At 36.2% G+C, this 23,622-nt stretch overlaps 1 protein-coding gene across 9 annotated transcripts in view; it reads left to right on the top strand.

The window, feature by feature from the left end:
* SCAPER (S-phase cyclin A associated protein in the ER) overlaps positions 1-23,622 on the top strand; it is a 242,691-nt gene that overhangs the window by 125,369 nt on the left and 93,700 nt on the right. For all 9 annotated transcript variants that reach the window (XM_080551341.1, XM_080551342.1, XM_080551340.1 and 6 more), the window contains 7 exons: positions 54-165; positions 1,161-1,301; positions 3,301-3,456; positions 6,594-6,736; positions 9,329-9,410; positions 10,617-10,769; positions 13,058-13,165. In XM_080551341.1, the coding sequence (XP_080407467.1) occupies positions 54-165; positions 1,161-1,301; positions 3,301-3,456; positions 6,594-6,736; positions 9,329-9,410; positions 10,617-10,769; positions 13,058-13,165 (895 nt within the window). The remainder of the gene's footprint in view (positions 1-53; positions 166-1,160; positions 1,302-3,300; positions 3,457-6,593; positions 6,737-9,328; positions 9,411-10,616; positions 10,770-13,057; positions 13,166-23,622) is intronic.

The raw sequence follows: 23,622 nt of genomic DNA, 5'->3' as shown, positions 1-23,622 counted from the left end.
GTCAGCTGATGTTGTCTCACTGGTTTTTGCTCTGCTTTGTTTTTAATTAAAAGAACAATAGCAGAATCCAAAAAGAAACATGAAGAGAAACAGATGAAAGCTCAACAGCTGAGAGAAAAGTTACGTGAAGAAAAGACACTGAAGCTTCAAAAATTAATGGAAAGGGTAAGCTTTCTGTAATCCAAAGTAGGCAGTTTGCTGCCTTTCAGAAAACATTTTTTCCCACATGGTCTAGAAATGTTAGGTGTTAAAACTTGGAGTAAAATGAAATTTTCCTGTGAGTCTGAGTTCACGTGGCTTTCTCAGATGACTCGTGTGTCACAGAGAGGACGTGGATTTATTCTAAACTAAGATAATGATATTGTTAACATCAAAACAAGAAGACCTCATTCTAGATTAATTCTCCTGTTGTGATGTGGGCTATATACATGTTTCAGAAGATGCAGATGATTTGCCGAAGGTTACAGTAAAAAAGAAGGAAAATAGAGCAAAGAAATGGAGAAAAGTGTTCAGAGTTCATTAATGAAAGGCACGATACTGTATTGGTTTATTTTCTTCCCTCTATCAGCTTATTCGTGATTTTTTGTGATTGAGGGACTCAGTACTGGGGGCCTTCAAATACTTATAAGGTGATTATCAAGGGAGTGGAGCTAGGCTTTTCACACTGGTGTATGGCAGTAGGTTGAGAGACAATGGGCATAAATTTTTTTGAAAGGAGAGGTTCTAGCCAGATACATGGAGAAAATTTCTCATGGTGAGGACAGTCAGGCATTGGAACAGGTTACTCAGGGGTTGTGCCTTCATACTTGAAGGTTTTCCTGAGCAACCGGGTCTGACCTCATAGTTGAACATGCTTAAAGCAGGAGATGGGATTAGATGACCTCCTGAGTTCCTTCTCAACCTTGATTATCCTATAAGCCTAACTTATGATTACTTACATACTTTACTTCTAGAGGATCAGAATTTATTGAAATGAATTTTGTAAAGCATATCTAACAGTGAAGCGGTTAGCAAATCTGTGTACTTTGGGTTAAACTTGGTGCAGGGTTTGTGTAGGGCATCAAAATGTTTTATTGCTGTAAATAAAGCTTCAAAAATAAGAAAATTCTGGGCCTATTTTCAGTTATTGTATTAGTAATGAATTCAGTAATTATATATAGGAGAAAGATGTACGTAAATGGAAAGAAGAATTATTAGATCAAAGACGCAGGATGATGGAGGAAAAACTACTCCATGCGGAGTTTAAACGTGAAGTGCAGCTACAAGCAATTGTGAAAAAAGCACAAGAGGAAGAAGCTAAGGTAAGGTATTTTGTTTTAAAGGGAAAATAATCAATGATTAAGTTTCTTTAAGTTCTGTACCGCAGAGTGCTCTAGAATATACTGTGAAGGATAATGGAAGTCAAGTATGGGCATGTGCCACGTGAAAAACAGATAAATGTCAATCTCTAAAAGGGAGGTTTTTTCCCTAAAATTAGCCTGTTATTAGACATCATGGTGGGCTGTACTGGCAGAAAAGATGGTTTGAAATAAAGAGCTGATAGCGTTGCTGCTGTTGTTCTTCACTGTGACTATGGAGGCATTTTTGGTGATAAATAGTGCTCCTGGAAGGGTAGCAGATGTCATGATAAATTCTCTGTATTCCAGCAGAATGCAAAGTTGGGAGAGCTCATTGTGTTTCTCCTGCTGTGGTTTGTACTACTAATTTTGTTAAACAGCTGGAAATAAATAGAAACCTACAGTTAACACAGGACAATTACTAGAAAACAAGTGTTTTGCTACTGCCCTTCTGACTTCAATACCTAGTTTTGTAAGACGAGCACTAGATGCTTTTTATTTTGTTGGTTACTTAAATCATATTCTTCTGATAAACACTAATACAAGAGTACGTATATCTTCTTAAGACTAAAATTACATAGCGAGCATGTGTCCCAGCTGTTCATCCTTATTATGTGATGAGCACAACAAAGCTAATTTTGCTTTCTCACTCTTCCTGTCTCTTTGAATAAAGTGGTTTCCAGATTACCTAATTCAGTCTAATATACCTTCGTTATGTCATTACAATGGTGTGACTTCTATAATCATATTAACCAAACCACACTTAGTGTAATTCCCCAGCTAAACAGATGTTTTAGGTATTGTCTATGTTCAGCTGTGTAAGGTCTGCCTTTTGAGATTCTTCTGTTATAGAAATAAAGGTTAATTGGGTCAGAAGCTTTAGAGAAATAGTAGCTGATGAGTAAAGCTGAAAGACCATGATAACTGTTCCTGCACATTTGCTTATCCAAATTCCTAGTGCTTAACTATTTACTGGGCTATGAAATTCATTCTGTAAATGAACTGTAGTCATTAAACAAAGCAGAACAAACCAACAACAACAAAATCTTCCAACTTCTGTGATGTATTATTGTTTGACAGTTATCCTTACTACTAATGTCTTTTGTGGATTCAAACAAATAGAGCAGCAAACTGATAAATGAGAGATAAGTTAAATAAAGTTTGCATTTTCCAGAGCCATATAAATTTCTAAAACATTTGTATTTTAAAGCCTAGAGTCGGCAAGAATTCTGTTCAGCTTTTATTGAGAAGTCAAAATATTTATTACCTTCCTGAACCTCAGTAGAAAAGCATATTCTTTGATATTTGTAGTATATTGATTAAAGTACTTTTAAGTAAGCATTTTTGTATGATTTTGTTTAAATTTTATTCTTGTGTATTGCAGTGTCCACCCGTGGTTGAATAAAATAGTGCCTATCTTTGTGAAATAGGCTGTATTAGTAAGAAATCTAATATTAAGACAATGACCTCGATAGCTTTCTTCTTCACAGTATGTGTATTCTCACATTTTGTATTGAGTTAGTACCCATACAGTTAGAGTTAAGTAGGAAGACCTTTTGTATTCTGTTACCTGTTACACATTTATACGGCTGGGTCTTAGCATTCCACATTCTATGAATTGGAGAGAATAGACTACTAAAGTCTCTTTGAGAATATTGGGAATATTTTCCCATCATTTACCCAGTGTTTCTTGATTTCTGGTATAATTCAACTTCTTTTTTTTTTTTATATATTCCATGGACTATCCATTTTATTAAAAAAAAATTAAAAGGGGGGAGCAAACAAAAGTAGGAAAAAGACAAAGCCTTATGTTCAGCTTGGTTGAGTATTGGTTTCCAGACAATTCTGGAGAAATAACCCACCAAATTAATTAACAAATGGATAATCAACAAATGGATGGAATTCATCAAGAATAAAACTTGAACTTCACAGATCTTTTCCTATACTTTTTGATTATTTGCAGGTAAATGAAATTGCATTTATAAACACCTTGGAAGCTCAGAACAAACGTCATGATGTGCTGAATAAATTAAAAGAATATGAACAACGTTTAAATGAATTGCAAGAAGAGCGTCAACGAAGGCAAGAGGAAAAGCAAGCACGTGATGAAGCTGTTCAGGTATATCTGTAATTGCAGGTTGACAAGGAAAATGCATTTGTTTCCAATTTTGGCAGTGCAGTCTTTGTTTCTTTGTCTTAAATCCCTTGCTCAACTCAAGAGAGTATACTTGAGTGTGTTTCTGCTTTACTATGTTTCAGCACCAGGAGGGATAAAAGTAAGTCTTAAGGATTTCCTTTAAAAAAGAGCCTGCATAGCTAAGGTCATATGCATGATTCATGCTTGTCTTAAACTTTTTTTAAAAAAAGTCACTCCGTTATAAGAAAATCATGTTATACTAACATGTAAAACTTTGAGAGGAAACAGAAAAATGTATCTTATATGCCTATGATATCATAATTTTCGTACACTTTACAAGATCAGCGAAAACTATAACAGAAATGTCTGTGTGTTCCTGAAATCCTTGATTCGTTGTTGTTGTTGTTGTTTTGACTGTAAAAATTCCAATACTAAATTTTCCCAACCTCAAACATCCACTTTTTGGCACTATTCTCTACGTTAGAATCCAAAACATGTTTTCTTATGTGAACTCTTCTCCTGAGATCGTCACAACTACAGTTGGCCTGAGAGTTGAGTTTACTTCAGGGCTTAGTATTTATCATTACCAGCTGATTCTATCTCCTTGTTGAAAAATGTGACCTGTTACTGACATTAGTTGTTCAGAAGCAATTTTTGAGACAGAAGGTACCCCAGAAGTACTGAATAACTTTTTTTTTCCCTGAGCTAGAATCTGTTATTAAAAGTTCCTGGATTTCCAAGGATTGATTGTTACTGATGAAACGTACCTTTCCAAATGGTTTACCAAAAACCCCCTTGCTCCAGGGACCCTGTTTTTTGTAGTTACTTATTCTAGAATGGAGCTTTTCTGGAGTTGATGGGGCTTGGGGTGTTTTTAATTCTTTCTTATCTCTGCCACAGTTCTGCTCCTTTCTTAGGTTACATAGGCATTAGGCTATACTGTAGTTGAAGTAGAACAAGCACTTCAGACAAGCTTCCAGTACTAAATCCTATTTATCACCAAACTTACCTGCCCATATCCTTTCTGCCATACCAAGGATTAAGCTAATGCTTCCTGCTATGCTTTTTCCATACACACGTTGTGGTAACAATTAAGCAAAGCCCTAAATGTAAAGGCATGCCATATCTACCCCTGCTGTCCTCCTCACAGGAGAGCTTTTCCTGCACTGTTGTGAATCTGGACCCATTCCTGGTATGACAACTTATTTAGTAGTTAGTGTAAATATGAACAAATAATTCCATATAAGCAAACTAAAATGAATCATACGAGTTCTTGGGCCATAAGTATGAATTTAATTATTAAAAAAAAAATCAAACCCCATCAGAATACAACGCTTGTAAACATAACTACTTCAAATGTACTGTAACAGTGAGGGGCTTCACTATACATACAACTACATCATTTAGAATCACAAGGGTTCTAAAAATTGCCTCTAGTTTCAGTACCTATGGAGACTACCCTGCTTCTGCTGATTTGCCTGAACGGTGTCTTTGACAACCTCAGGTATTTCACAGATCCATTCAGTAAAACCTAGTTGCTTCTTTCTGGCACCAAATTCTGCAGGTTCACACCTTTAAACCCGTTCTTCCATCAGCCTTATTGTAATTTTTTAATGACAGGATCTGTTACAGTTGTTGGTTTTTTGTTGTTTTTTTTCCATCCACATTTTACATGCTTTTCTGTTTAGTGACACTGGTACGTAATTCAAAAAGTGCAAGCCGTTCTGGTCCATTTTTAAATGCAACCTTAAAGGTCTTTGTAAGGAATGTCCAGCACAAATGGCATTTGTTTTTTATGCTACGCTGGGTGTATCCTATAGAACAGTTTGTATTCTTGTCTGTTTTAATAGTGTGGTTGTAAAGCGTGCTGTATCTTGTCTTATTTGTTTTATTGAGATGGAAATTAATGTATTCATGCAATGCTGTTACTGAAACTTTACACTGGGAAAAGTGTGGTTACTTTGAAAGCCACAGTTTTGATAATCAATTTTCAAGCTGTACTGCCTGTGAAGATCAATACTGTGCAGTTAGCATCATTCTCTAACATAAAATGCTTTGCATGACACAAAAAAGTTCAATTATTTTTGTAGTTCTTCATTTCTTGATGAAAATGAAATATAAGGTTAATGTTTTCTCCTTTTTATGTCTAAATTTTTGTAAAGCTAATATTCATAGAGTACAGGGCCCTCATCTAATCACATAAAAGCATTTATCATTCCAGCAAATTTTGCTTTGTATTAATGAAACCTCATACTGTTGCCTTAAAGGAAGATAGCTTTTTGCTGGAACAGCGATGAGTATTTACAGTGCTGCAGATGATGCAAGGAATATATATTTAAAATAGATTGATGTGTCTGTTTTTTATTTAATCTGTCATACAAAAGACTAATTTTACTGTAAGATGAGAATTCGAAGAACATGTAAAATATTCAGCTCTCTCCAGACTGTTCAGCTAAATCGTGTAGTCATGTTTCCTTTCAGTAGAACTCAACCAACTCAATATGCCTACTCATAAATGTCTTAGAGTATGAGTTTTCAAATGTACTTTATTTTTACATTTGTTGCTGTTTCAAATATAGTCATTCTGTCAGGTTTACAATACCATGTATAATTTCAGAACTATACAGTCTGGAAAAAAGTAAAAATTGAGCACTGGGAGAAGTGCATATTCAATGATAGGACAAAAATATGCTGCAGAAATCCATTTTATTTTATAACAACATTTGGATAATATTTAAATCGTTGTTTAAATACTCATGATTTAAGTATTAATATTGCGTGGGAGCATATTTTGTTTCTGTATCACCTATATCCTTGTAGATGTTCAAAATATTTTTCAGATATTTTCATTGATCAATTTGTTGGACTTCTAGTGGACAGTCATCTTCAGTCTGAGCAAAATATATGGCCCGTTAGTATGTAGCTTAGTTCATGCAACTGTGCTTCCAGTGTATGTTCAAACTTGTGAATATACTTATATTTGCATATTAGTCCTTTGTCTAATAGAATTGCAGTTCTTACTCCATTGTGAAAATAAGATAGAATTCTATAAGGAAGTGTTAAAATAGACTTATTTTTATTTCTAAAAGATAAGTTAGAATTTATTTTTCTTCAACCAGGAGCGCAAAAGAGCCCTGGAAGCAGAACGGCAGGCCCGAGTTGAAGAGTTGCTGATGAAGAGGAAAGAACAAGAAGCACGGATTGAGCAGCAGAGGCAAGAGAAAGAAAAAGCACGGGAAGATGCAGCACGGGAAAGAGCAAGGTAACTTTGCCATAATTTTGTTGGGTCCCTGTCCTTCACTGCTACTCTTTCAGGCAGACTGCAGCTCCTCTATATTAACAACAGTACCTTCTTCAGTCTTCAGGCGTAGTATTTTAAAAAGTAACATTAATAGAAGTTCTTGATGAATGGTTAGAAAGAAGAAATCAAGTGAGTATTCACAAATTTTGTAATAGATTTTGATATTGCTTAGGTACGTGCAAAATATAACATGCTATGCTATATTTTATATTGTTGACATTACTTCATCTTAGTTTTATTGCTAACAAGACCTTTTAACAATTTACCTTTTTCATAGTTTAGTTTTCAAAGGAAGCAAGATTAATGTTCTCGTGTTCCCCATTTCCTCCATTCTCCAGTAACTTTTGGACTTACTGGCATCAATATGAGTTCACCTTTTCTGTAGATACCAGAGACCACATTTGTAAAGCATAAAGCCAGGAAATCAGGCTTCATTAATTCCGCTACCTACGAACTACTTGCTTTATGTTTGTGCCCATAATCAGAAGTTCACAAAGGGGTTTCCATATGGGCTCTTCTCTCTGTTTCAGTTGAGCTGAATGTGATGTGCACCGAGAATGAAGCATGTGGTTTGTTGGGTTTAGGGGGTGGCACTGGGCTGTGTGTGCTCTGTAGCACTTAGTTTTCAATTGCTTTGTGTTTGCTACTGCAGTATTGTGTTTGCAGTTGTTTTTCTTTGACAGATGCTGATTGTATAGTGTTTTTTTCTTTCCTTTATTTTTTTTTTTAATTTTTGGGAAAGAATAGGAAAGGATGTGTGTATGGTGCCTTACAATCCAGTGATTCTGGTACCTCAGAGTGGCCTCAGAGTCTTACGTCTCCTTAATAACAGTTCTGAGATTTCTCTGATGTAGTACTGTTAGAGCAGGATTCGAAGTGTAGTGGGTCAGAAGTTGAGCGAGAAGATGATCTTGACAGGAAGCTGTCTGTACTGTCCCTTCTGTCTTTGTCTTCAACGTAGTTTGGTGAAACCTCAGCAAGTATTATTTGTTTGGTTTGTTTTTTGGTTGTTTTTCCTTCTGCTGGGATTTGACTCTTATCCTGAAGATTTGATACTTGCTTCAGTGAGTCATTTTTGAAATATCTGCTTAAAGTTTGTTCAGTATAAGCTTTATATATATGTGCATCTGGTGGTGATTAAAGCATGTGTATGAAAGGGTTAGTGTATTTAAAACTGACTTTAAAACCCCTCTGCTCTTATGGTACATTAACTTGATTCCAGTAAGGTTTTAGATGTAATTTCTGAGTGTTTTATATTCCAGAGAATTAAAATCCCTAATGCTTTTTTTTTTTCCTTGTCGATAGAAATCATTAAAGTGTAAAATGTAAGCTAATCGTGTAAGAAGTATGTGCTTCAGAAGGGCCTGGGCAGGAATAATATTGATGCTCTATAAATGGAAACTTGAGAATTTTTTTTCAAATATCATTGCATACTTTGGATTAATGTCATTAATTTCTCACAGTTTGTAGGATTAAACAATATTTTAAAACGTATACTGAAAGAAATAACTAAAATAGACTTTGGGTTTGGATTGTGTTAGTTATGATCTGTTTCAGCTCATGGTGCGAGTCAGGAGTTCTTTAAAGGCAAAATCAAAGACTGATTTAGTCTTTCTGTGTGTTCAGTAGTTCAGTTTTTCTGTGTGTTCCTTGGGAGATTAGACATAAAGTACACAATGCTTCTCATCTATCATCTCTTCTCCCCCTTACCCACCCCCAACAACTGTGGTATTTGGAAGAGTTCGCTTAGTGTTTATATATAGATAAACTTGTTTCCTTCCCTGTGGTCTTTCCTGTTGGCTTTTATATTTTGTGTTGGCACTTTGCTGGTGATGGGAAGGAGGATTCCTAGAAGTGAACAACTGATGTTTGAGGCGTGATTCAGTTTTTGGGAGGGGGATGTAGGGCAGACAGGTACAGTGAACAAAATCAGTTCCCGACTCTTCAGTTTTGTACAGAAGATAACAGTACGATATACGTGTAATTGTTTTGCTATCCTTAGGTATCTAGAACATTTGGAAATGCAATGTTTTAGAGCATCAATTTAGGCATCAATCTTATTGATACCTGATATCATTTGGTGTTGGTCAAAGTTTTCTCTATATGTTTATATATTCAAACATTCAGTGATCATCATTTTTATAAAATACACTGCCCTTACTGCTGCACGTTTTTCTTTGATTTGCCATTGTACTCTTCCCCTTTGGTTCACTGAAAACGGTCATTGGCTGCAGAATATTAATGGTGGCAGGGCACAACGTTCAAGATTATTTTGCCGTCTTACGTTAGCTACCATTGTTCTTGGTTGCTCTAAAGCATGTTCACAGGTACTGCTGCAAAGGTTCAAGTGCCTCCTTTTATTAAATTATCAAAAATAAAGCATCTGTATTCTGTGTTAACTAAAGTTCTTTCTGTTCTCTGTCTTTTCCACTGAGCCACCTTCAGGTTCATTTTTTGGGATATTTGTTCTCCATTTCAAACATTAGCTTGTCAATATTAATGCATGTTTTATATTATTAAATGTTCCCCCTATATTTGTTATCTTTTGGTTAGAGATCGAGAAGAGAGGTTGGCAGCTCTTACTGCAGCTCAACAAGAAGCCATGGAAGAACTGCAGAAGAAGATTCAGCTGAAGGTATAAAAACACACTACAGTTGAAAAACAAATCAATAATGTAGAATTTCTGCAGAATTTATGTATGTATGTTTTATTTAATACAGATGTTACAGTATGCTAAGGTGTGTCCCAAATTACGTAACTTTACAATAGATTTTTATTCATACTTTTGCTCAAAAACAGTACCTTGCGGTATAACATGCACTGTGTAATTTGGAAAGAACAGGACTGAGCTCTGTTGAACTACATTAATTTCAGAGCTTTGAAAGTGAGAACAAATAAACTTCGACTTCCCTTGGAAAGTACACGTAATTTTGAGTTAAATCGTGAGGGAAATCAGTAAGTAGGAACTCTCACACTGTTCAGTGAAGACTTGCCAGTCAGTCATACAAGGTCCTGTCTAATGGTACTGAAACTGATGCCATCAAGAGTGTGGCATCTTCCATGGAGGGCTCCAGTGATTTCATGAAAGAGACATAAGGCCTTGTAGGTCAGGCATTCAGCTGAATTGACTGCCCAGTGAGGAACAAAGGTATCATAAATTTTGAAATGATCCACTATTTTTCAAGAAAAGTAAACGCTTCTAAAATGATAAATCATATTTTTAAGGTTCTGAGGTGGAACTACATATTGAAGTCTCACGTTTTGTTAAATTATCTAAATTTTTATTCCAGAATTCTTCGTGTACAAGTATTTTTTTCACTTGAATATTTTTATTACCTCTGATCCTGTTCTTATGATCTTAGGTACATTTACTTCTATTGTAAAATGCAGTTTTGACATTAAATACAGGCGTATGCCCCAGTCTCTGATCTTAAATAATAGTTAAAAGTTTGCTCCATTCTCTTGAGGGTTAAGTATATGAGCCTACTGAAAGAATCCAGGGAACTGTACCCTGATAGGTGCACTTCTGGAGTATTCAATTGAGAGTAAAAACAGAATAACTGAGATGTTACATATAACAAAAAGATTTACAGAAGGTTTCGAAATAGGTGAGTTTCTATGAAATTTGATGAAATTGTCAGGTTATGGATTTATGAATTGATAATCACCTATAAAACAAAAATAGTGCTGATTGATTTTTAAATCATAGCAGAATGTTAAAATCTCTGATGTGTGATGACTTAATGCCTAACCCCAACTGGTAACTCACTATTTCTACGGACAGTTTAATACCTTTTGCTTCATACCATTTTTTATTTTGCTTTTGTTACTTTGCATTCAGCATGATGAAAGTATTAGAAGACACATGGAACAAATTGAACAAAGAAAAGAGAAAGCAGCTGAATTAAGTAGTGGAAGACATGCTAATACTGATTATGCTCCTAAACTTACACCATATGAACGAAAAAAACAGTGCTCGTTATGCAGTGTAATGGTAAGTTGAATAGAGGGGCTGCTCTCAGAATTGCAAGACTACCCTAAGCCTTGGAGCTACAAATTATGCTTCATTCTCAGATGAGAGTACTGCATACGTGCTGTACTTGTACTCTGCTCTTGGGAAAGTGCATCTTAGCTTGGATTCTTCTGTCTATAAATTATGTGGTTTAGGGAAGATTTGAAATAATTGTAGAATCACAGGAAGGGGAGTGTGGACAGTACACAGTTGCTAGCTCTCTCTTCTAAGAAAAGTAAAAATTAGGGATCATCAAATGAAGCTGGTTAAAAGCTGGACATAAAGCAAGTTTTAGAAACTGGGTACTTTGCTTGGCAGACCTGTCTTGAGATGTTTGGTCTCAACTGGGTGTCTCTTCTTGTGCCCCTGGCACGGTGAAGAAGAGGGAGACATCCAGTCACTGAGTAGGAAGGAGGGAGATCAGTTCACGTTGATAATTGTTTTTACTGACTTGCATAGGCCAGGCATTATTGAACAAAATCTTACATCTTAGCTAGGAAATTATATAAGCATTATTTCTCTTTAATTGCTGCATTAAGATTACACAGGATTACTTCAGGTAGTGCTGGAACAGAAACTCAGGGTTCAGCAGAGTGGAGTCTTGTACATTCACTGAACATGCCTTTCCGAATGAAAGCCCAGTGTATGAAGTCAGAGAGAAGTCAAAATGAGATGAGAAGCCAAGGTGTTTTTTTTTTTTAGTCTCTTACTATACTGCAAATCAGCTGGCAAATCATTATGTAATTTAAAATAAAGATGTTTACGTAAATTAGGCTGAGGGATAAAGTTCTGTGCTTGAGCTCTGAAAATCCGGAAGTCCAATCCATTGGCAATCAGCTGGAATTCCTCATGGTTACATGAAGAAGAATGTGCTGCTTCAGGGTTTTTTTTGTTTGTTTGTTTCTATTTGATTGTTTTTCAACAATTACTTAATTTACTGATGTAATTATTCTAAAACAGATTTTATAATTGGAACTGTTAAGGTTTGGCCATAATCAGGTCATGAACGAAATAAAACATAGTAGTTCCGTGGTTATTCATCAGAGAGATTACAAAGCCTAAGATAGATGTTTTTAAATAGACACGGTTAATACCCCCATCTCTCAGAATATAGAAATCCATTACGAAGAACTTTACGTATGTATATTTACAACAAAAACGGTGTGATTTTTCTAAAGTTGAGATACAGAGCCATGCTTGAATCCTAGTGGTGTTTGTCCTAGTGTATTTTTGATTCATCTGTGCGCTAAAAAAAAAAAAAAGGAAGAAAAAAAGAAAAAGTACTGTTTATATCGCTTTTATGGATTTTTGAAATCCTGTCTATGTGCTGCATCTTTATGCCAATTTTTTGCTGGTATCACCATTTAAGCTGCAGCATTTGCATCACATCTCATGTTAAAACAAAACCTGTGGGTTAATACATAGGCAACTATGCCAGCCTTTGAGTAGGAATTAATTGCTGTGAAGAAGTCTAGACAGTTTGGGTTCTTAATGAGTAAAGCAGCAGTGAAAATAGTGTGCTGAAATAACCTAAAATAGTTCTTCAGAAATGAAAAAATGCATCATTTTTTCCTAATCAACATAGTTTGCTCCCTTAACTCGCTACTGGTGACAGGGTATTTATTGCTCTATTGTCAGTTAAGTGTTTTCAGGTGACCTTCAATTCCAGTTAACATTTGTACAGAATCATAGAGTCACTGAGTTTGGAAAAGACCTCCTAAGATCATCCAGTCCAACCATTAACGTAGCACTGCCGAGTCCACCATTAAACCATGTCGCTAAGCTCTACATCTACACGTTTTCTGAAGACATGCAGGGATGGTGACTCAACCACATCCCTGAGCAGCCTGTTCCAATGCTTCACAACCCTTTCAGTGAAGAATGTTTTCCTAATATCCAATCTAAAACTCCCCTGGCCCAACTTGAGGCCATTTCCTCTTGTCCTACTGCTTGTTGCTTGGAAGAAGACACTGGACCCCCACCTCGCTACAGCCTTCTTTGAGGTAGTTGTAGAGAGTAATATATAGTTAACCTGCTAGTTTTAAACACATTTGTGATGAAATTCTATGTGACAAAATCAAAAATATATTTTAGTAAAACAAATACCATCGTAAAGATGTTAAGGGTAACTGATAGCACTTTAATTAGGTGGCAGATTCTGAACCTACTTCTGACAAATTGGTATATATTACATTTAAAATACTGTTATTTATAGACAATAGTATTATCAAGGGGGGAGAAAAGTCACTAATAATTCATTGTCATTACAGATTTCATCGGAAGTCTACCTTTTTAGCCACATTAAAGGGAAAAAACACCAACAAGCTGTGAGAGAAAACAGTAGTATACAAGGACGAGAGCTTTCAGATGAAGAAGTGGTATGTTGTGTAGTAACTCTTACTATTTTAATTTCCTTCTGGTTTTATAATGCCATCCAGCTGAGTAGCCTAAGAAAGTCTCTAAAATTCTTAGAACGGAATGGAACTGTGGACATTTGTGTTAGCATGGGTTTAACAGTGCCTTTTTGAGTATAGTATACTAATGAAAATGAATGAAACAAACTGTGGATTCACATACTTAAGGCAATTGCTGTTTGAAATAGGCTGTGTATAAAACTGTGACTAATTGCTCTACTACTAATCCAAAGCTATTTTTCATATCACTGTATTTATCTTTTCGTCATAAAAGTCTGATGTGTTGTTCCAGGAGTGGTCTTTATTTTCATTCATTTTATACCTTTCCAAATAGTAAATATTCTTCTCTGCTTTTAAATAAAACCCACTTCAGTATAGCTGTAAAATAGCTTACCCATGAGGATGATGCTTCCAGATACTAGAACAGTCAAATACAAGTCTCCTCTAAACTCAAATGCTATTATTTATTATCTCACCTTGGCCACATCTAACTTGTTAGCGTCTTGGACAATCCCATAGCTATTCCTTTCCCTTTATCTTTTGCTTCTTCCAAGTAGCTTTTGAGGAGGAAGTAAAGAATCTCACAGCGTCTTTTTGCAGCAGGTTTCCAACCATTCAGATGTTACTGCTCAGTACTTAAAGTACTTGCTGTCTTGTTCTTTCCTGCACGGTTCTTGTTACTATTTTCCTAGAGAAATATTCTCTTTACAGCTCATCACTGCCACAAGTACCTTCTTTTCATTTTCAAAAAGCTTTGGAAAGTTAAATCACTGAGGTACTGAAATCCCTAGGGGCAGTTATCACTGGAAAAATGGAAAGCTTCTGCGGAGTTGGCATTTTGCCTACCCCTTCCTAACTTCGGTGAAAGTATGTATACTTTCTTCTCTGTTTTTCTGCTCTTTTAGAGTGGTTAGTGGAATTTCTTTTGTATTGAATTTGGTTTTAGGTACTGGGTTTATCTAGCTGGACATAAGGGAGAAGCCTTCATACTGCATCTAGTTTTCTAGAAATAAATGTAAGCTGTGAGATCTCCCAGAATTCTTTCATGTCTATGCATGCACCAAGGAGCAGGCAATTTGTAACACTGAGGTTTCATGCAGCTACCTAGTCTTTATTTGTATCTAGCTAACCACTTCTGAGTGGTTCTTACTGTGCCACTACCTCAGATGAATATGGAGGAAAAAGATGAACTTTTTCTTTGGTCTGAGGGTAGTTATATACAGTTTGCAACATTAGATTTGGCAGCTTAACAATTCTGTCTTCTAGAAACAGGGATCATCTTATAACAGCTGCATTTGTCCCAGTTGGTGAAAAAGAAATTCCACTAGAGGGCACAGATATCTTGATTTTTGTTGTGTCCGGCACCATATGCTTAAAGGAACTGCTTTTCAGCAAAACTGAAAAAAAAAATCTGCTGCTTTTTCAGCAATGTGAGCTTTAAATCAAGATGAAGGTTCAGTGTATGGTACTTTTTGAATGAGTTCTTAGTGCAGCAGTAAAAGTAGAGAACAGTTTAACTGAATGAACAGCCTGACAATTACAAAAGCAGATTTTAAATATCCTTAATCCAGTTGGTGTGTAGTATTTGACATACTGGCAACATAACAGTACTTCCATTCTTAGATATATACATTTTTTAATTTGTATCTGTGTTTTAAATTGTCTGAGTATACAATTCTGAACTGTACTGTTGTAATCTGAAATTACCTTGGCCTGATTCCCACCCCAGTTTTCTCTTTTCAAGGAACAGAAGTAAGACATAAATGCTAGAGGTTTGGTTACTGTGAAGTAGAAAAGCTATTTGATTTCTTAGAGCAATCTGTTTTTTGTACCTTTTTATTCAGCACACACAGTTAATATCATACTTTGTCTCCTCCACAAGTAAAAGCATTCAGTAACTTTAGGTAAGTTTTGAAGTACATGAAAACAAATTTCAAGACTATCATGTAGAAGTAAAACTGCAGTCCAGTGAAGCACTTTAATATATTTGGTTAGTTATTCATCATTGTTTTTCAGTTTTTTAATCAGTGAAGATATCTGTAGTGAGAACACACTTGTACTACTTAAAGTTATTACTTGTCATCTGTGATGTCTTTTGATTATATACGTCTTGTCTGTGACCCTTCTTCTTTGACATAAAAGATTTTATTTATATCACCTCTGACCTAATAAAATTTCACCTTTAACCTTATGCACTTGACACCTCAGATAACTTACTCTTGATCTTTGACTCATTTTGTTTTAAGCTTGTTAAGCATAATAGGTAGCTGCCTAGAAAGAAATATTCTTTTATTGTAATCTGGCCATAGAATTTCTTCGTTATTACTTGAAGGAAATTAAATGTATTTGTTTTGTCCATATCTGTAATGCAGGAGGTAAGATTTAAATAGCTCCTTTAGACTTTGGGAATTGATTTAAGTTCCTGCTTGTACAATATGCTTTGGTACAGTAAGGGGTTTTGTTGGTTGATTTGTCTGTAAGCAAAAAGTTAAAAGCCACAGCACTGACACTTTTTTTTTCCAGGCCAGGTGGGTGCTAATTAGTTAATCTTGCCAGATTAAAAAAAAAAAAAATGTAGATTTTTTTTCCTTTGCCTATTATCTGTAGGTTCTTCAACAATTTCAGAGATAAAAGCATACTTTATACTGTAGCAATTTTCTTCTGTTCTGGAATTAAGCATATATTGTGCAAGTGCTGACAGGTAGTATTGGTTCTTAACCAATAAGATGAATTCACATGTAAATGTGATTTGTTCAGTGAAACATGTAAAATAGTTTTGTTATGAATGGAGATACTAAAAATATGAAGTTATTTCTAAGACTGTGTGACAGCTTTATTTTATCTCTGCTTTTGGGGCTTTCTTCTTCTGGGGATTTATCAGTCTTCAGCTGAAAAGGATGTAGATTTCTCTTAGAGCAAAATTCTGTTGCTTTTGAAACTGTGGTTATCACATGAAAGCAAATTAACGTCTATTCACTTTTTTTAACTTTTAATTTTTTTAGTTTAGTCTCTTATAAATACATTCATTAAGGTAGCTGGTAAAGCTCTTTCAACAAGGTAGGATTTGTCTTTCCTTTGTTACGCTTCTGAAATCTGCAGTGCTGTCACTGCCCCGTGTCATTTCACCATTGTCTTCAGGGCGGTAACAATGTCCTGCCTACATTCCCGCTCTGTGTAGTTTTTGGCCCGCTTAAATGCAGCTTTTGTTCCACCAAACTTACTGCTTTACCTTATTTTTACACTGCTGTTTTCTGTCCTATTGATTTCCTGTGCCCTGCCATACAATTCATATTACTTTCAGTTCAGCAGAAGATGTAAACAGTGTGTGCAATTTGGTTTCATCGATGGCACTGGAATCAAGTTATGACTAATTTTTTTTTTGCTGAATCAGAGCCTGTGGGAGACGCTAGGCTTTTCATACAAAGGCCACTAATGTGGCTGAAACAGTGCCCCCTTAAAAAGCCCTAGGACAACATATGCTACCTGATCAGACTGAGGAGTAGGTCTCTTCTGGGACCTTCTGTGCTTTGCTCCCACCTGTAGCTTTTAGAGGATTCATTTTTATGTTCCTCTTCTTTCCTTTTTTTCTCCTTATCTGTCTTGTCTATCCTAGTTTGCTTTGAGAAGTACTCCTAACAGTAGTAATCCTAGCTTCCTTCTTTGAACTGTTATCCTATCTCTTCTCTCTATCTCCTGTCATTTAAATAGCATGGTTTTAGGGGATATTTAGAGTATAAATCATGTAATTCCATGCAGTCTATGAATGTTTCTAATAAGTGAAGGGTACATGTGAAGTGAAACACCAAACAAAATAGGTAACCTGGCAGGGGTTTGGTTAATTTATATAAGGTGAATGCTGGAATTTAATGGAGGAATATTAACGAACTTGTGTTTGCATATGTGAAAAATGTGTGCTTTTATTTATCAGGGAGGAAAACTGACTGTTTTATCATGATAAGAATGAAATAACTTCTCAGAGATCAGGTCAAATGAAAATACGATTCTGTGACGGAGAGAAGCAATTGTTGTCTGAAGATTGACAGCATCAAAATGTGAGGGTTTATAGAAAGGCATGACTGGTGGAGCCCACCCACGTTCCTTTTAAGAAAAAATCAGCCCAACGGACTAAAGCTTGCTGTGCTGGGTGGGTTGTCAGGCTGGCTGGGGTTGCAGCGCAAAGGATTTCTGGCGTAGGTCTATCTAGATTGTAGTGGGGTCTGATTTACAATGTGCCGAACTGTTCTGGCGCATTCCCCTGGTACGGACACTGTTACACTGGCAAGGTTGTTCTTCTGCCAGGATGTGGTAAGAGGCTGACTGGAAAAGCAGAGCTGTGCTGGTTTGAGTTCTGTTGCAGCCATGTAAGGTTTATAGCTAGTGCAGCACACTAGCCAAGTTGATGTTGTAGGAGTTTTCATTCCTAAAACTTTTTGGGGGTGCGGGGTTGTTTTTCTTTAAGAAGTCAAGCTGTTTTCTCAAAGTTGTATGCTGCTTCCAGTATTTTTTTACAGAAGAAATTACTGCAGGAAAGAGATGTGGGAGTGTTTTCATGCCTGACCTTTCCTCTTTTTCTGCTTATTTAAAAGGGATTTTCTTGTCTAGAGACTTCGTGATGCCTGGATTTTGCTGTTTTTTTTTAACCTTTAGGTTTTTGTTAAAAATTAAATTCTCCGCCTTTATTGTTTTATTGCTTCAGCCTTAATATTAATGGGAAAAATGCTTTTCATTTTTCTTTCTGAATCAGTGCTTTCAACTTTTTATACAAATGAACAGTGCTGTCCTATGAACTCATTGTGTAACTTTTCCAAAAGATACAATTAAGCAAAATGGAAAATGATAGCAATAAAGATGACCAATTTTTTTCATTTAATCTAATAGAGGGGTTTGGTGTAGTTATAACTGTGGCCTTTCAAAATTGTTATATAAGATTAATATCTCTTTTTTCCTCTCGAACTTTCACATGTAAGTTAAATGTCAGCTTGAATTGTGTTGCTAAGGGTGTTTTTAGCTATCTTAATACTTAGTTTCACTTTAGCTAATGAAAGTTCTCAGCATTCAGCTTTAAGCTCTCCTGTCGTTGTTAATTACTCAAGGCTCTGGGCTAAGGCTTTCATGTGGCTCTGATTTTTTCAGCTATGAGCTCTGTGTGCTGAAGGCGTGCAGCTAGGGTCTTACTTTGCTGTGTATTTGCACTCCAGTCTCTTTCAAACATCTGTTACGACTTCAGTGATCAGTTACCAACACTGCAATACAAGGGGATGACCTTGACTCAGATCTAGTGGTATATAATACTTAACTAATTTCTGAGTAATGCGGTGGTACCTACACCTTGATCAAATATTGAACAGTATTGCTGTTTCTTTTACCCACAGAATTAATATAGGCTCCATTGCAAATGCACTCTTTCTTGGCATCTGATTATAGTTTTCCAGCCACCATTTACTACTATTCCATTTTTTTCTTTTTTTTCTTTTTTTTTGAGGGGATAAAATTCGTGACAGATTTGCAGTGCTGTGTATTCCATCCGGTACAAAAGTTTTAAGAGGAGCCTTCACAGAGAGACTGGAGAACAGTGCTCTGGAGGATGCATTTGCAGTCGCATATACTAGAGGGAAGTAGCAGGTGCAAGCTTTGAAAAGCTCAGTGCACAGGGTGCTGTTACAGTTAATCTAGACAAGATAGTTTGAAAACTTTGTTTACAGTAGCCCATTTGTCGTCTCTGTTGCTCAGCAGAAACAAAGTGCTAATCACCTACAATTAAAACCTGCCCAGACCAATATAGCCTCATGTTCTCTTTTCTTTCCCCCTCTCCCAAGGAAGGGAAGATTTTTAGAGGGCTTGTGTGTGGCTAGAGGAATGGAATTAGGCCAAGCATCTGTGGTCCAAATTTGTTTATGGATCTTTCATACCTGTTGGATACCTGGAGTCCATCCAATACAGGAACTCTTGGGCTTCATAATTCTGCCATGGATGCATTTGCCTAGAAGAAGCTGTCATGAGCTGTCAGGAAATTAGGAAGTTTCATCCATGATGCAGCTTGCAGAAGATCTCTCAGTACTCCATACATTGACTAGTTTTTTGTACTTTGAGCAGCAACAGCTTCTTACATTTAATATATTATAAAGTGGTGTTTTTCTTGGCAAAAATCTACATGATTAATTGTTTATCGGCTGTGTCTTTAACTGTGATAGATCATTGCCAACAGCTGCACCCTTCCTCCTTTTGGCTTTGATATCTCGAATGTTCACAGCCAGCAAGAAAAACTACTGCTGGCAGGGCCAACTGTACTCCCTTTTCCCCTTTCTCTTGCTTGCCCTTGCAGCCAGGTGACAGTGTCAGCGCCTTCCAGCTTTCTGCCCTAGTCTGCAGTGGTGCTTTTCATGTCCAGTGAGTGGAATTCTCCCTCTCTTGGAAGAAACAGCTTTACTTTGCCTTCTGCTCCCACAGCTTGAAATAACAAGTAGAATGGTATTGAAAATCACAAGGAATATTTGAACCTACTGTTCCGAACATGATTTGCTATATATGTTAGTGGCAGGCTGTCATATCATTGAATTTACAGGCAAGCAAGGTGACTAAAAGTACAGTCGGCCTGAGCAGTAAGAATAGTATTTAGTTTGGACATGCTAAAAAAGCAGTCCCTTACTTTTAAAAAAATAAATATTTATTAAACTGTAGAAATGAGTGGAAAAAAAAACACTTTTCTAATGAAAGGCCAGTCTTCAGTTTTGAATGTATAAAAAAAGTTTAACGCTCTATACGATTATTTTTTTTTTTTTTAATGCTCTACAAAGCTGGTGAAGGGTCTGGAGCAGAAGTCCTATGAGGAGTGGCTGAGGGAACTGAGGTTGTTTGGTCTGGAGGAGACTCAGGGGAGACTTTACTGCTCTCTGCAATTATTTGCTCTCCTGTTTCTCTTCCTGAAAGGAAGCTGTGGGGAACCAGGGGTCGACCTCTTCTCGCAGATAAACAATGATAGGACTAGAGGGAATGGCCTAAAGTTGTGCCAGGGGAGGTTCAGGTTGGAAATGAGGAGACATTTCTTCTCAGATAGAGCAGTCAGGCCTTGCAACGGGTTGCCCAGGGAGGTGGTGGAGTCACCGTCCCTGGGGGTGTTCAAGGAAAGGTTGGACATAGTGCTTAGGGACATGGTTTAGTGGTAGGTAGGTGGTAGGGGGATGGTTGGACCTGATGATCTTGGAGGGCTTTTCCGATCTTAATGATTCTGTGATTTTATACTGATCGTCTAAAGCACATTCTAATATAGAAACAGAGTGAATAATTAAAATACTGATTTTTGAGAAAATATTGGAATATCTATTCATTTTTGTATGTGTTTCTTTGCGTACAAAGCACTTGTCATAATTCTTATGAATGATAACAGGTAAATACCTTCCTTATTTTGAATCTTTCCGGTATTTGGGTTTGTATCATCACTTGTATTATAACAATATTTGATCTCAAACGGTTATATTTCAGCATTAATGACTGTCATAGGCTATAACGTTGAAGATTTGAATTTTGCATTTGATATAACTCAATCTACTTCAGCATCTGTTTTCCATATTAAATATTGTCCTAAGCTGTGAGGAAAAAAAAATGAGTCTACTGAGGAGTTTTGTTGAAGCATGTAATAAAATTGTGAAAAAATATTCCTGTGGTAACGTGATTTAGAATTGAACCTTAAAAATTTCCTCACAATTTGGCAAATACATCTTTTAAGTGATTATATACAAGTAAGAAACTGTTCTTCCTGGCACTGGTAATAAATATCAAAAACCTTTTAAAATTATATTCTGCAGTTACAGAAAATTGTTTATTTTGAAACAGGTAAAGAAACTCTGCAAGTTAATCCGAAAGATATATATTGGCTTCAGAATAGTTGCTTATAGATTTGATAGAATATATGCCTTATGTAGCTTACATTTGTATAGAATACTCAGTTTGCTATTGACTTTTTCATTAAAGTGGTAAATGAATGACATCAATTAAGATGTGATCTAAGTTACTGCAAGTATTTCTTAATAATCTTCCTCACTTGTATTATTTTACTATTGATACGAGAGGAAAAACAAAAAGTGCTGGGAAGTTCTGAAGATCAAATTTCAATAAATAGCTAGTGTCAGATATTTTTCGAGTTGCCTTGGTCTGCAGAAATGGGTTAGAAAACTTACAAGAATGCCTTTTCTTTCCAAACTTGTGAATTCAAGGTTGGAAAGAATACAGAAATAATAAGAATAACCAGTCTTAGGGTATTCTGTCACTTCAGCTTCAGTCCTGGCCAGGACCCAGAAATGCAGATGGGAATGAAAATGAAAAGTAATACAGAAAAAAAAAAAATAAACTTTTCAGATTCTAAGAAGGTCATTTTGGCTCACTTTTTGGGGGGGTGGAAGTCCAATAGCCAAATGGGTTTACCACTTATGTGAATTGGTCAGCTGAAACAAAATGGCAACATAGCTAATGAAGCACTGGGTCATATTTCATAGAAAATGGGCTATACGTTGGAAGGGTCAGGCTTTGACATGCATGTTGCTGTACAGAAGGATCTAACTGCAGTGCTGAGTTGTGGTAGCACAGGTCCCTCCAGAGCTTACAGAAACCAGCAGAAAATACTTGATATACTGTCTGATGATCCTGGCAACTCCTGTCCGTGCCTGACTAGCTTCAGATGGGAGGATTTTCAGCGTTTTCTTTCCCTGGCTGCTACTGCTACATATTAGGGAGAATATTGTGCTTCATGAGAGCTACCGTGGAGCACTGTGTGCTCAAGAGAATACAGGATCTTAATTTATGACTGCCCTACAGCAACAAATGCCAGACTGTCATTTTTTCTCAGCTTGAGCAAATCCAGATGGCTTACTACAATATTGTCCTACCTACACAATCTCGTCCTAGGCAGAATTTGTAAGATGACAAGGCTTATTTAAAAAGAAAAGATAGGAAAAATAAATGTTGGTGTTATGTTCACTCCTAATTTTAGAACGAGCAAACTTTGTTAGGAAGAATTCCATTTGGCACATCTTCCATCACAATCTAATAGTGCTACTATAAATGTAGTTCATATTTTGGTTGTTTTTCTGTAGGTCATGAAGATTTTACCATTAATTTAAATATACTGAATTAAGATGTGTTTATTGGAAAATGTTTCTTTGCGTTCTCTCTGTTTGCTATTTTTTAATGAAAAGTAGTGTCCCATAGTTTTTGAATACCTTTGTAGTGTTGCTGTGTTAATTTTATCCTTGATCTGAGAACAGGGTTTTTTTCTTGTAATGAAGCATTTTATGTTATAATCTTCTGATACTGGAAAACTGCTTAAGTACAGAGCTTACACACTTTAAGTCAAATTATAACGTACATTGACGCACGCAGCTCCAGACGTGTGCAGCTTGGACTTGGCATCACTTCTGCAGCCACATAACAAAATGTAGTCATATCACAAGAAGGGTTACAGTCAATAGGTGAAGTAAAATGAATAGACACAGATGAATATGGAAACAGGAAAGAAAACAGTTATTGGCATTCAACAGGCTAGCTTTTGACTATTTTTTTTTAGGGATTATGATTAAGGAATTTTAAGTGAGGATGTGAAAGAAAAAGTTGAGTGGACTGCAGTTTTTTGAGATACCCAGTGTGTGAGGAATGAGAAAACAGAAGACTGGTGATTGGAGAATGTAATGTGGCAGTAATGGGGACAAGCACTGTAGGTAATTTAGAGGTTTTTATGAACTGTCTTTCATGTGCAGAGACAGGGTTGGAAAAAGGCTTTAGCAAATGAATAGCAGTCTTGACACAGAAGTGTCAAAGAGATTGGGTAGGAAAATAATTTTTGGAGTTGCTTGTGTTCTGATTTGACAAATACTGATATATGCAGCATTTCTTCTATCAAGGTCAGACTCATGGGTAGTGTTGCTGTAATTAGGACACAGACAAGAGTACTGGTCATATGAATGGGTATTGTAGGAAGAGGGAGTCAATTAGAAAATTTCTTCCCCATCTCTTGTATTTTGTACAGATCACCAAGATTCAGAATCCTGCTTATGGTGTGGTTTTCCTCGTCCAGTCTAAAGTGCAGTGTACTCAGCTGTGTAATGTCTCAGCATTTTGTAGATTTGGTGCAGTGATCATGGAAAAATTTTTCAATTATGCTTCTTTTGGAGTCTGAAAATTTTACTTGATTTTGGAGAATAATAATAGTAATTCTTTAATCCTTGGGCTTGAAGCTTATCATATAAGAAAGAGATCTAATTTGATGTATAGAGAAAAGTTTGGTTATAAGAAGTGCTTCATCAAATATAATTTATCAGCTTTAAGACAGGAAAAGAACTGGGTAGCTTTTCCTGTTTCAGACAGTTGAATGGGACTAAGCAATAACCAGCAAGAATGTGACTTCATGGGTGACCTTACTAGTTTTAGCTATA

This window comes from Anser brachyrhynchus (assembly GCF_964034855.1).
Source record: "Anser brachyrhynchus genome assembly, chromosome: 11".
Classification (NCBI taxonomy): domain Eukaryota; kingdom Metazoa; phylum Chordata; class Aves; order Anseriformes; family Anatidae; genus Anser; species Anser brachyrhynchus.
Note: the sequence above shows the minus strand (reverse complement) of the source record. Positions and strands in the feature narration are given on the sequence as shown.